We start from the raw sequence: 13,419 nt of genomic DNA, 5'->3' as shown, positions 1-13,419 counted from the left end.
AGCTACTTCGGCAGCTGCCTCAATACAAGTGCGCCCATCACTTTTGCCTACGATAAACCACCAGGTGCGCCCACAACCACTTGCTCCTCCAAAACCCTCACCAGTGGAACCCACTGCGGCACAGACTACAGGTGTCGGGGGTGGGCAGTCCAACTGGCAGCCTCCAGATTGGGCAGTGGAGCCCCGGCCAGGCCTCTATTGGCTGGATGTTGTTAAAGATGGAGAGGTTGTGGACAAAATCAGCCTGGAAAAGAGGCGTCACATTTTTGGCCGGCAAGCAATAATGTGTGATTTTGTGCTAGATCATCCATCCGTGTCTCGACAACATGCTGTGGTGGTGCAACACAAGAATGGCAGGTCTGTTAATTCATTCCGTTACAACCTTGAAGTGCAGGTGAACAGTGGCTATCACTCCACTTAATCTCAGCTGGTTTATGATCTTTGCTGCTGTGATTTTTGTCTCAAATGTATGGAATGTTGTCGTCAGGATCCAGTTTTAAAAGTCAATCAGGTTGAGTCATTTTTGTTTCGGAAGTAAATGATAAAAGTTTTGTGGGTGTTTCAACAAATGAAGCTAGGTGAGATGGAATATGGGTAAGTGTATTTTTTCAGGTTAAGAAGTCTTTAAGCGATCAGGAAATTCAACCGTTGCCGAATTTTTCTTTGTGAATTCGAAGCGAAATGGTGCTGTTATTGTCAGAATACGCAGCGGAGATGATGACCAGATATGGGAACACGAGCAAAACGCAGTGCAGAAAATCACAGCACAAGTGAGAGAGAGATAGAGGTGTGTAACTCTGCTCTATATACACAAGAAGATCCCGAGTATGATACAAAATGGAATGGGGGCTGGGGGCGATTTTATATGGCCCCATATACCCAATCGGCCTGTGCTAAAGGCAGCCGACTGGTCCTGAAACTCCACGACCAGCATATGCAGCCAGTCGGCCAGCTGTGAGCAGTCTGCCATAACATAAATGGAGTCGTGGCCAGTGCCATCAGTCGGCCAGCTACTGGGTCCTCCTGCCATCTCAGGGCTGCCTCCCAAGCCACAGAAAAATGGGAAAAAATAGGGGAAAAATACGGAGAATGGGGAAAAATGAGAAAACACCTCATAAGGGTGGGCACACCCACAACAAAGGCCCTGGTGTATAAAAATAGACAGGAGATGACTTCTAACACCCCCTCTCAGCTCCTCTGTGAAACCAACCACAGGGAGTTGGGGTGCTGCCTGAGCAAATCCTGAAGTAGCGACTTCGTGAAGAGGTCCACTGAACTGTTCTTCGTCGAACAGAACTCTAGCAAGATGTCATCAGCAACGATCTGTTCACGAACAAAGTGCCTCTGGATGACCATGGGTTCCTCCAGTGGAAGCCCAAACCTGCAATGCAACCTCTGCATCCTCACCACCTCACAAGCAGCATCACAAACAGCTCGGTACTCTGCCTCTGTCTACGACAAGGCAAAAGATGATTGCCTCTTACTGCTGCGTAAAACTGCTCCTAGGTCTCAAGTAGATCTCCTCGTGTCCGGATCTCCTCCCCAAACTGAGTCACTCCAGCCGTGGAGTCAGACTCCATCCAACAATCCCCCTCCTGTGTACAAGAGTCCATGATCCTTCGCATGCCGTAGAAACCACATGAAACGCAATCCTGCCTCCCAAAGAGTCATCCGCAACCATGAGCTCAACTGCCTCATCAGAAAGCTCCCGTCCAATCTGGTGTCCATCAACCAGATCAATGAACCATTCTGCTTTTGAGTCAAAGAGGCATCACACTGCTCACAAGGATCAACACCTGTTACGGTGCAAAAACAAGTCCTGGAAACTTGATGAAGACCACGGAAGGCCTTCTGAAACCTGTCAACCACCCCCTCTGAATTCGGAACCACAAAGCCTGGAGTATGCACCTCCTTCTGCGAGTAATCAACTGCCACCTGCGTGGCTTTCCGAAAGGTCCCCGTGGAAAGAACATCCTCATCTACTGGAGGTTCTTTGTCCCGAATACGACGAGACATCAGAGCATAAGTGACGTGTTCAGTTTCCTCTGACTGACGAACACAAGAACCACCAACATCAGTACTGGAGAGTTCCTGCCAACTGCTGCCATCTACTGGCAAGCTATCCACCATCTGGTCCTGGAAAGCCTGTACCTGCAGCGTATCCACACTTAAGTGGCCATTATCAGACTGCCACTCATCACAAACCTGAGGACCTGGGAGAGAGAGTGCTAAAAGCTTGTAAACTCCATTCTCCACTCCGCCTTCCCAAACCACTTGGCCTGTTGCTTTGTCCAGGAGAGCAACAAAATGCTCATCAAACTCCACCCGTATGCCAGTCTTGCAAACCTGATGCACCGACAACAGATGAAAACCAAGTGACGGAACATACAACACCTGGGAGGAGTGCTTCCCCCCTCTGCCATCGGGAACTATCTCCATCCTGTCCTCACTGTGAACTGGGATAGTGGATGTATCCCGAGTAAGAATGCGACCAGAATACTTGCAGAGATCCTGGAAACCAGAGCGGGAAGGAGTCATGTGTCTGGAAGCACCACTGTCTAGAATCCACTCCTGAGTATCCGCTGCAGAGAGTCCTCCAATCTCCTCCCTACCTGAAGAAAATGAAACATTGGTGTCCACCACCTCCAGGTGCACAAAGGAGTCTTCATGATTGCTGTGCTGAGGAATCTTCACCCTTCTCGGTCTTCCGCTTGGGACACTGCCTCCAATAGTGGCCTTTCTCGCCACAATCATTACAGGTCCTCTCTGCCTTTAGTTTCTCGCGGTCAGTAAGTGACAGTAACGGACTTCGTCTTAGAAGAAGCCTTCCCTTTGCCCGTGTTACGGCCTTTCGACCGTTGGCCAGTTAAGGCCTCCGAATCTCCACCCTGAGGAGGGTTCGTGAATCGTTCCTCTTGGTCCAGGACCATGGGCACAAGCTCCTCCCACGTGACGGTGCTGAGCTTGCCACTGGTAATCAAAGACGAGTAAAATGCTGTGTACTAAGAGGGCAAGTGCGACAGCAACGTTATGGCCATGTCCTCTGACGATATCTCTTTCCCAGCCTGAAGAACTTCCTGCTGAAGAGCTTGCAGCTTGTTAATATGCTCCCGCATCGTCGACGACTTTGCAGGGCTCATAACCCGCATCTGTACTTCCAAGGAAATCCTCTTCATGGGCGATACCCTGTTGTAAAGAGAGGCCAAATGCTGCCATATACCTCTGACCAGCGTCATATACTTTACATGATTGATTACATGCGGTGTGCAGTTGAGAAAGATAAACGAACGGACCCTGGCGTTGACACGATCCCACATCTGTGTCTGAGCCTCCCGGTCCTTTCGGATCGACGGTAACTCCCCTTCCTCTACTTCCGGCCGTGGAACCCCAACAACGATGAAATCAGCGAGGTCGTAAGACTCCAGAACAAATTCCATCATAACCTTCCATATGCCGTAGTTGCTCCCGTCCAACTGACGGTCCACCGGTAACGTGGGGAGTGTCGGGATCTTCACGTGCCTCTCGGCCATCTCAAACAGATCTGCCATTGCGGGGATGTACTCTGAAAAGGGTGGGTGGGTGGGTGGGAACAAAGAAGAACTAACACTTGCAAGTGGCTGTCCAGCAAATCAGCCCGCCGTCCTCTTGCTTCTCCTCTTCCCGAACAGTCCCAAACAGTCCACCAATCAGCAACACAAGAGTCCCCCTCTTGCTCACACAAATCCCAAGAACTATCTAGAGCCTAGGCTCTGATACCATGTTAGAATAGGCAGCGGAGATGATGACCAGATCTGGGAACACGAGCAAAACGCAGTGCAGAAAATCATAGCACAAGAGAGAGAGAGATAGAGGTGTGTAACTCTGCTCTATATACACAAGAAGATCCCGAGTATGATACAAAATGGAATGGGGGCTGGGGGCCATTTTATATGGCCCCATATACCCAGTCGGCCTGTGCTAAAGGCAGCCGACTGGTCCTGAAACTCCACGACCAGCATATGCAGCCAGTCGGCCAGCTGTGAGCAGTCGGCCATAACATAAATGGAGTCGTGGACCAGTGCCATCAGTCGGCCAGCTACTGGGTCCTCCTGCCATCTCAGGGCTGCCTTCCAAGCCACAGAAAAATGGGAAAAAATAGGGGAAAAATAGAGAGAGTGGGGAAAAATGAGAAAACACCTCATAAGGGCGGGCACACCCACAACAAAGGCCCTGGTGTATAAAAATAGATAGGAGATGACTTCTAACAGTTATGTACATGCATTCAGTCACAAGAGGATAACTACATACTGTCACCTGCAGTGTGCTGATTGATGGGTTACTGATTGGTTATTGCCCAATTTCTGTAGCAGTCCAGATACCATGACCTGCATTTTGCTAATCGATTGGTTGGGCCAGGCTAGTTTGACAGCAGTCCTTGGTACTTCGTAACAGGGTTGATTGATGTTGTGCGCAATTGCAATTGCGCACAACATGTTTTGATTGGAGTGGTGCTACATATTGTTTCCATAGTTCTGTCCAGTATCTGCACCTGTGTTGGGTCTTTGGAGCTGACAATGCTGGCTCATGGTCAGCATTGGCTTGTTACGCCATTTCCGTACCTTGGGTGGAAGACAGGGAGGCAAAAAATATTACTTTTCAAGGTTGACAACCTTGAGGATCTCACAACACTTGGTCAATATTCTATCACTCGGCTGTTCAATTGCTAGCCAGTAGAGTAGGGCTCCAGTTGCCTTTTCACAACCATGTCCCTTGGGAAATGGCACATGCATGTCACCCTTGGACAGATGAGTATTACTCAGACCTGATGAAAAACGTGTGCGTTGGGATTGCACATTTGAAGTCTGATAATGGCCCCTGTGGCACTTGCTAGTCGCTATTATTTGCACGTATGGATGCCTTTGTGCTGCTCATGACGGGGGTAAACAGTGGAAGTACATTTTGTGGTCTTATTGGACTTGGCCACCCTGGCAGGAGGACGGATAGTGTTAGTGGAGGCTGTAAGGTTCATAGTCACATGAAACGGGAAACGGAACAAGAACGACAAGGCTATCGGAAACGGAAACGGAAACGGATAAGAAATGGCTTCTTGGAAACAACATAGCAAGGTTGCTGCCGTACGTACGCACGGATCCGTACAGTACGATACAGTCGTACGGTATGGTACGGTACCGTACTGTACGGATCCATACGGAATCATTAAAAAAAAAATGTGGCGTGTGGCGAGGCGCGTGTGTGGCGATCAGGCGATTGTAGATAAGCGACCAAAATTAGGGCATTTTGTGTGTACTTGCAAAATCGAGTGTCCTATGGGTACCTGCAAAACTTTGCAGAGCAAGTTTCCTTGCTCTCTCTTCCGCCTAGACTTCATCATGCCGCGCAAGACTAACCCGAACTGGGCAATCCACACCAATGTCCTGAGGGTTGTTAACACCCCTTCTCAGCAAGGGTCAGGTACTCGGCTATGGTCATGCAAGTATTGCGGGGAGCAGTACACTAGCACCATAACTCGCGTCATCAAGCACATGACAGGTATCGGGTGCACCAATCAATGTGGTCCATGTGATAAAATACCACAAGCTTTGAGGGACCAATTGATTGCGGAGAATTGTCCTGCAATGGGTGGTGCAAGCAGTGTTAGAGGTGGTGAAAGTACGCAAGATGCTCTCCATGATGCTTTTATTGGAGATGTTATAGGTTCAGGTACACTAGATGAGGGTGAAAGTCTTTTGGCTTCAGCCCAATCCACCACAGGCAGGAAAAGGGCATGTATTGCGGATGATGAGGACCTCCTGCCACAAGATGCGAGAGGTACAGGGGAGGCATCAAAGCAATCCACTCTGCGTTCTTGTATCTCATCACAAGCTTGGGTAAAGGAGCGGCAAAGGGTGGCAAAAATGGAGATTTGTCGTACTCTTATTGAGTGTAACATATCCTTCAATGTGTTAAGGATAGACCAATGGTAAAGAATGTTGAAAGCAATTGCGCAGGTAGGGCCTACTGAGACGTGGGCAGGTCTTGAGTATACGAAGATGTGTACATCCATGGATGAGCAGAAGGCCTTGATAGACAAGGCGCTCACTCTTGTGAAAGCAGGTTGGCAGGAGTTTGAATGCACTATTATTTCAGATGGGTGGGCAGACATTCGCAAGAGGCACATAATCAATATCCTTGTGTCATCTTGCTTGGGCACCTATTTCTTGCGTGCCGTGGATGCAGGGAGAGCAGGAGACAGGATCACAGGGGAGTTCATTTATGGCCACATTCGACAGGCTATCCTTGAGGTTGGGGAGGACAATGTTGTGCAGGTGGTGACCGACAACGCCTCTAACTGCAAGGCAATGGGTCAAATGGTCGAGGCAGAGTTTCCACATATAGTGTGGACTCCATGTGCTGCCCATTGTCTTGATTTACTTATGGAAGACATTGGGAAGCTTGTTTGGGTGCAGTCCATTGTTGCAGATGCTGTAAAGATCACCACCTTCTTCCGCAAGAAGCATCAGGCTCTTGCCATCTTTCGGAGCCATAGCCCTTTGGATATGGTGAGACCCTCCAAGACTAGGTTCGCCTACATATTCTTGGTCTTGGATAGGCTCTACAAGATAAGAGATTCACTATCATCAACAGTTGTGGATCCAAGGTGGCGCCAGATGCATCATTCAGAGGATGAGCGTACAAAATACTTGCAGAGGCGGATCCTGGATGATGATTTTTGGCAGCAGGTTCATAGCCTTTCAGTTGCACTTAAGCCTTTGTATGTCCTTCTCCGACATACAGACATGGAGGGCTCAACTTTGGGGCTGGTCTTTCATTTGTTTATGCAAATGAAAGACCATGTTGCTCAGTGCTCCATGATGACTGTTCAACGGTAAGCAATAGTTCTAATTTCTTCCTCTTTCTTTGATTTTTAGGACTTCTCGATTCTCGATTCTCATGACATGTCAAGACTAACATGTGTACACTTAGCACTATAACCTAAGACATGTATTTTCAATCTCTCATTTTCAGCCGAGGTGAGATCTTGGACATTGTAGACAAACGGTGGACATTCATGAGCCGTCCCATCCATGCGATGGCTGCCATGCTCCATCCTCTCTACAGGTCGCCAAAGCTATGGAATAATCCTGCTTTGAGCATGAAGCAGTCAGAGTATGTTGGAAGGATGTTCTCAGAGGAGGAGCAACTTCAGATCGATAGAGAGTTCACCAATTACATGAGTGGTATTGGTGCTTCATTTGCGAGACCTGTGTCATTGAGGAAGGAAGCCATGAAATTCCCTTTGACATGGTGGCACTCTTATGGAAGGGTTGGTCTTCCAAACCTTTCACGCTTTGGTCTTCGTGTTCTATCTCAGGTAACTTGTAATTAATCTCTAAAGTATAGTCTTCGGAAGTGAAGCTTGATGTTTTAGCATTAAAAGATTTACAAATTTGCTCGCATTGCACTCATTTTTGCACAGGATTGCTCAGCTGGAGCATGTGAGCGCAACTGGAGCTCATACTCGCTTATACAAACCAAGATTCGGAATCGCCTTAGTACTTCTCAATTAGAGAAGTTGGTGTACTGCAGAGCTAACATGAGGCTCGTGCGAAGCTACCATGCTTTGGGGTCACCGAAGCAGGTATAAATTGGAATTTGGACTCAAGAAGAACTTAGAAGAAGAAATTTTTTTCTAGTTCAATGAATATCCAATATGCAATTTGTGGCATGTTTAAACAGGTTGATCCAACACGACTCAAATTGGTAGATGAACCCAGCCCGGAGCTTGTGGATCGGCAGATTAGAGATGAGCAAGGTGGGATTTTGAGAGCTTTACATAGAGAGCTTGAGAGCGTGGATCGTTGTGTGACCCGCTCACGTGCACGATGTCTCAGCATTCCTCTACGCCAGGCAGCTCCAGATCCAGGCTCAGCGAGACGAGAGAGCATTCGCAGGGGAAAGCTTCCAGTTCGTCGCACCCAGCAGAGGCGTGCAAATGAGGCTGTCGAACTCATTCACACTCAGATTCCCGAGGCACATGACGAGGATGCACTGGAGCTTGTTGTTGCTGAGCCAGAGTTCGATGAAGAGGGCAATGGTATCAGTGATGGAGGCATGCTCTCTTCAGAAGACTCATCATCTTCATCTGATGATGAGATTTGAGACTCTTGCGTCTAGACTCTAGAGTCTAGACAACTGTAGTGTTTCATTGTTTTGCTTTTTGCACTTGTGGACCAGGACATGTGCTGTAGACATGATATTTGTACTCTCTTTTATCATCTATGACTTTCATGGTTCTTGCTTATATCACTATGACTGTTGACATGAGGTATTGTGTAATGGGCTTGGTAACTGATAATTGATTTAAACTTTAAGTAATGAGGTTCAGTCTTTATTTTAAGTATTTTGGTTGCTATGTCTACAAAATATTCAGGTTTCTAGGACTGTTTACAAATGGTACGTACTGTTTACGTACCTTAAAATTTGTTCCGTACAGAAGTACGTTCCGTACGTACTGATAGCGTGCCGTACACTACGTACCTTTCCACCTTGCAACATAGTTATATTTTGTATGCAACCTTAAGAGTCTCATCAAGAAACGGCACAAAGGAAACGAGAAACGGGTGACATTGGAAACGGAGTTTCCGCTCCGATAGGCCCCGAAACGGAGTGTCCTTGTGTCTATGGTAAGGATGCCCCGCTCACGAGTGCAGGAAATTCTGGTCATACAAGGGCTGGCCTTTTTCCCTTGCTTTTGATCAAAGGCGTAGTGAAGTAGTTAAATGGATAGCATAGGCTTTTGTAGTATTCCTGGCAAAATATTTTTGTAGTATTTCTGGCCCAATCATTTGCATGGTTATAGGCAAATAATCTTGTAGAATAATTTCAAAAAATGTTTTGGGGTTTCTCGAGATCTTTGTCTAGTCTTGTTTTGCAGCACTGCTCAAATTTCTACTGGTTTTATTCCAGGTCTCGCTTAAATATTGATTGTCTCAGTAGGACACAATTGCTAATATAGGTTCTAACACCTTGCAACTGTGCAGTGTTTATGTCATTGATTTGGGATCGGTTCATGGTACATTTGTTGCGAATGAGCGCCTCAGTAAAGACAACCCCATGGAACTTGAAGAAGGTCAATCCCTTAAATTTGCAGCCTCAACTCGAAGTTATGTGTTGAGGAAAGGTGTGGCTCAAGTTCCACAATTGTCACAGCCCCCTGTTAATTTTGTGTTACCACCTCCTCCCGATCCATCTGCTGATGAGGAAGCAGTAGTGGCATACAACACACTTTTGAATAAATTGGGTATGTCCAGACAAAACCAGGCTGTTTTGGGTTCTAAGAATCAGTCATTGTCACAAAGCAAGCATACAGAAAGGCCTACTAAGAAGCCAAGAAAGGCACATGTGACTTTCAGAGATCAGTATGACGGTGTTCTGGTTGAGGTGGTTGGCATATCTGATGGAGCTGATGTCAGCACTGAGCCAGGACCCCTAGGTGTCAAGGAGGGTTCTCTTGTGGGGAGATTTGATGACCTAGTTGAGATAACTGTCATCCCGAAAGGGAAGGAGGGCAGCACCAAAACACTTCCTCCCAGTAGTTCGTCAAAGGGTGTGACAGAGAAGCTCCAGCAGTTTCTTGAGAAAGTGAAATCTCCTGGCAAAGGTGGGTTGTATGGTGACTCATCTGCAGTCACAGTGGGTGCTTCTTGGGCCAAAAATGTAGTCGGGGATAGTGATGTGGCTTCATCAAGGCTGAGTAACAGTGAAAAGGACAGAGCCATCAACCGAATTGAAAGTAAAAACATGGAAACGGCGACAACACACAAACCTTCAACCTTCGATGATGATCTTGACGATCTATTTGGAGATGCTGCAACTTGAGCTGCTTTATTTCGTAGCCTTTACTCCAATTCCCCTAGGTACTTTTTAGGCAAACGTTGACACATCCTGTGTTCTATCGGTTGTTATCTTAGCTGTACACTATATCAACAGAGGGGAACAATGAAATTAACTTCAGCACATAAGAGTTTCCTATTCAACTTTCTGAGCTTGATGGTTGCTGTGCTAGAGGCTTTGACGTTTGCACCTTTTTGTATGATTATCAAAGAACATGTTCAGTTGTATGCTGTTTGGAAGTTGGAAAAAGTCTTCTTTGTCAGTGCGTGGATAATAATTTTGAATTTAATGCTAGAATGACGGCCCAGTGGATTGAAATTTCTGAGCTGTATAAACTGTGGGACCTCAAGGATAGACCAGATGGGAGTGGATGGGTGGGCGTCACAAAAACATCAGGTTGTAGCTCAACTTAACCCATTTATTGTATCACTTAAATTTAGGTTTGACACTCGGAGTTGTACGATTGTTATGGTCTCTTCATTTGTAGGGCGTTTCGTGTGCGACTCTGTGAGCATGAGAGAATGGTTTATGTGCCTCTGTTTTGAAGGTTAGTGATGTTGTGTCTGTCTCATTCTTGGGCACGGTTTAGCATCACATGTTTATCCTCTCTTCAAAGCTAAGTATCTTCCATGTGGGAATGCGATTTGACTCAGGAGTCACTTTGTCCTTGTTTGTAAGAGCATGGGATGGTTCAGGAGTATGATGTATTGGCTTCTCAATGTAGCTGAGTTTTGAATTCCTATATAATATACAACATAGCTTTTTGTAGCCCATGCAATACATGTATGCTCTACTTGGTGGCCTATTTGAGTTGCAAGGAGGTTTGATTGGAGAACCAAAGAGGTTGAGTATTCAAAGAAGAAAATGCAACAAGAGATTCAAAGGAGAAAGGCATGGGGTGAGATAAATTGGTGGTGGTGTGTACTTGGTGGCCTATTTGAGTTGCAAGGAGGTTTGATTGGAGAACCAAAGAGGTTCAGTATTCAAAGAAGAAAATGCAACAAGAGATTCAAAGGAGAAAGGCATGGGGTGAGATAAATTGGTGGTGGTGTGTGCGTGGGTGGGTCTCCTAATTTCTCAATCTAAGGGCACCATGTAACATATTTCCTGTCACAACTTCAACTCATCATATTCAGCTTCTGGAATAAAATTTTCAAAAGGATATTTGCAACAATACTTGATTAGGGTTATACAGACACTTGTATTACTTTAGAGTTGTAAAAGTACACTTTGTATATCCACACATTAGTATAGTTCATTTATTATCATGCTTTAGAAATTTAGAGAAGTGGATACAAGGTTTAATGACTTGCAAGGTCGTAATTACTACATGGTACACAAGTAACCAAACATTTTTTTTTGGGAAAAAAGAAAAGGTCAATGGGGTGTAGGATGTCATTGCTTCTCAGGGCACACATGTCCTATCCTACGAAAGAACTAGGTGGAACATCGCCATACTATCATGTCAATGCTATAAAATTGTGTTCAAAGTGATGCTTCCATGTCTCCATTCTTTTGGTTACCCTCTTTTTTGTTTTGTTTTTTTCAAGTAGAGAACCTTCTAAATTACATGCTATGCGTGTTCTTACTAAAAGTCAATTTGGTGTAGGGCGTAATTGTCTTGACTTTGCAAGACAAACATGTCCAATGAAAGAATTGTGTAAGGTGTCATGTTAATGCTATAGGTTTAGAACATGAAGGTGTGCCCACCAACACCAAAAGAAACGGGGGTCTCTTATAGTGGCCCAGAAGATGCCAAACAAATTGACCTAGCACTACTAGGGGAAGAGCCCAAAAAGGTTTGGATCAACCCTTGAGGAGGAGATTAGATTAATAGAGTTAAAGAGTATGGTGATGTATTTACTTGGAGTTACTGCAAGGGAGTCCCTCCAGGAGTCTATGAGCATACAATTCCACTTGTGCAAGGCCAGTCAAACAAAAGCCTTACACGTACAAAGACCATCAAGGAATAAGTTAACAGACTTATTTCAAAAGGGTTCATACATGAAATTGAACATACTAATCGCGTATCACATGCGGTCATAGTATCAAAAAAGAAAGGCAAGATCCACATGTGAACTTGAAAAAGGTAAATGCAACCATGGTGAGAGGAATGATTACCCATTGCCGTAAATTGAACATGTGCTTGAAAGGGTGGTAGAAAAGGAAGCTTATATCTTCTTAGATGGATTTTCAGGATACAGCCAAGTATCCATAGATCCTAAAGACAAACTGCTAGTCATAACCTCTATGGAGACGCCCAATATTTTATTTTGGGCTATTTTATTTGGATGTACCTTTTATTTATATCATTTACCAATACTAATGTGTTTAATTAGCTATGTGCATTGGTATGATATGGTCAGGATCATGTGTTAATCACGGCGGCTAGAACATGTGTTGAAGTACTATGAGATATTTTGGAAGACATAACACCTTTTATGGTTTTATATTTAGGCATCAATATTTTTGTAAGGCTAAGGCTTCCTACCATTGTATATACCAAATAGTATTTAATACTTTTGACAGGTCCAAAACTTTATATTATTGCTTGCTATATTTTTGTAGAGTTTTATGAAGACGCCCATTATTTTATTTTGGGATATTTTATTTGGATAAATCTTTTATTTATATCATTTATCAGGATTAATGTGTTTAATCAACTATATGCGCTGGTATGATATGGTCATGATTAATATGTTTAATCAGCTGTGTGCACTAACTAATATTGTTTTGGATGTAGACAATGATTAAGTGGCAAATTATGTGTTAATCATGGATGGAACATGTGTTGGACCACTATGAAATATTTTGGAAGACATGTGAACAACTTTTATGGTTTCATATTTAGGCATTAATACTTTTGTAAGGCTAAGGCCTCGTACCTTTGCACATACCAAATAATATTTTATATTTTGGTAGGTCCAAGACTTTATATTATTGCTTGCTATATTTTTGTAGAGCTTTACCCTCATAAACTCAAAAAGCACTTGTGCTTTGTTTTTGGAAGTTATCTTTTTGAAGAGAAAGCTTTTTTTAATACATATAATATGGATGAGTGGTACAAGGGCCCCACTCATCCCTAGGCAGATTCAACGCAATCTTGTGTCAACGGTAACCTCTACTCTATTCTCCATCTCACTTTGTTTATTTAATTTTGTTTATTAAGGTTATGCATTACTAAACCATTTAGGCAAGCTATTATTGAAGAATCTCATCAACCACCTTTCGTTGGTCGTAGGGGAGCATCATCCACTTTGCAAATAATTACCATAGATTTGTTTTGGCCTACCATGCGTAAAGATGTTGCTAAGTTTGTTTCTGAATATGTTGTTTGTCAAAAGATTAAGAGTCACAAAGGAAAGAAATTTGGTTTACTTCTGCCTTTACCTATCCCTAATGAACCATGGGAACAAATAAGTATAGATTTTATCATTGGTTTTCCTTTAACTTCTAACAAGAATGATATGATTTGGACTATGATAGATAGCTTTAGCAAACATGCTTACTTTATTTCTTGCAAAAAGACATTGACTACTTATTAAG

General features: G+C 44.5%; 1 protein-coding gene and 1 long non-coding RNA gene across 11 annotated transcripts in view; both read left to right on the top strand.

Annotated features, from left to right (window-relative positions):
• Window positions 1-10,112, top strand: part of LOC147635532 (protein phosphatase 1 regulatory inhibitor subunit PPP1R8 homolog) — a 10,916-nt gene extending 804 nt beyond the window's left edge. For 6 of the 10 annotated variants that reach the window (XM_086802869.1, XM_086802870.1, XM_086802867.1 and 3 more), the window contains 2 exons: window positions 1-357; window positions 9,021-10,112. The exon at window positions 1-357 is cut by the window's left edge. In XM_086802869.1, coding sequence (XP_086658995.1) covers window positions 1-357; window positions 9,021-9,858 — 1,195 coding nt within the window. In that variant the 3' untranslated portion in view covers window positions 9,859-10,112. Of the gene's footprint in view, window positions 358-7,005; window positions 7,352-7,456; window positions 7,619-7,716; window positions 8,381-9,020 lie in introns of those variants that run through there. The other 4 variants (XM_086802864.1, XM_086802868.1, XM_086802863.1 and 1 more) reach the window with 4 other exon arrangements.
• Window positions 10,113-10,169: 57 nt separating this feature from the next.
• Window positions 10,170-10,987, top strand: LOC147635531 (uncharacterized). The gene is made up of 3 exons (XR_015266671.1): window positions 10,170-10,269; window positions 10,361-10,420; window positions 10,527-10,987. It is a non-coding gene; the product is annotated as an uncharacterized LOC147635531 (long non-coding RNA).
• The last annotated feature ends 2,432 nt before the right edge of the window (window positions 10,988-13,419 follow it).

This window comes from Cibotium barometz, chromosome 9, assembly GCF_041138505.1.
Source record: "Cibotium barometz isolate CiBa-2024 chromosome 9, ASM4113850v1, whole genome shotgun sequence".
Lineage (NCBI taxonomy): Eukaryota > Viridiplantae > Streptophyta > Polypodiopsida > Cyatheales > Cibotiaceae > Cibotium > Cibotium barometz.
Note: the sequence above shows the minus strand (reverse complement) of the source record. Positions and strands in the feature narration are given on the sequence as shown.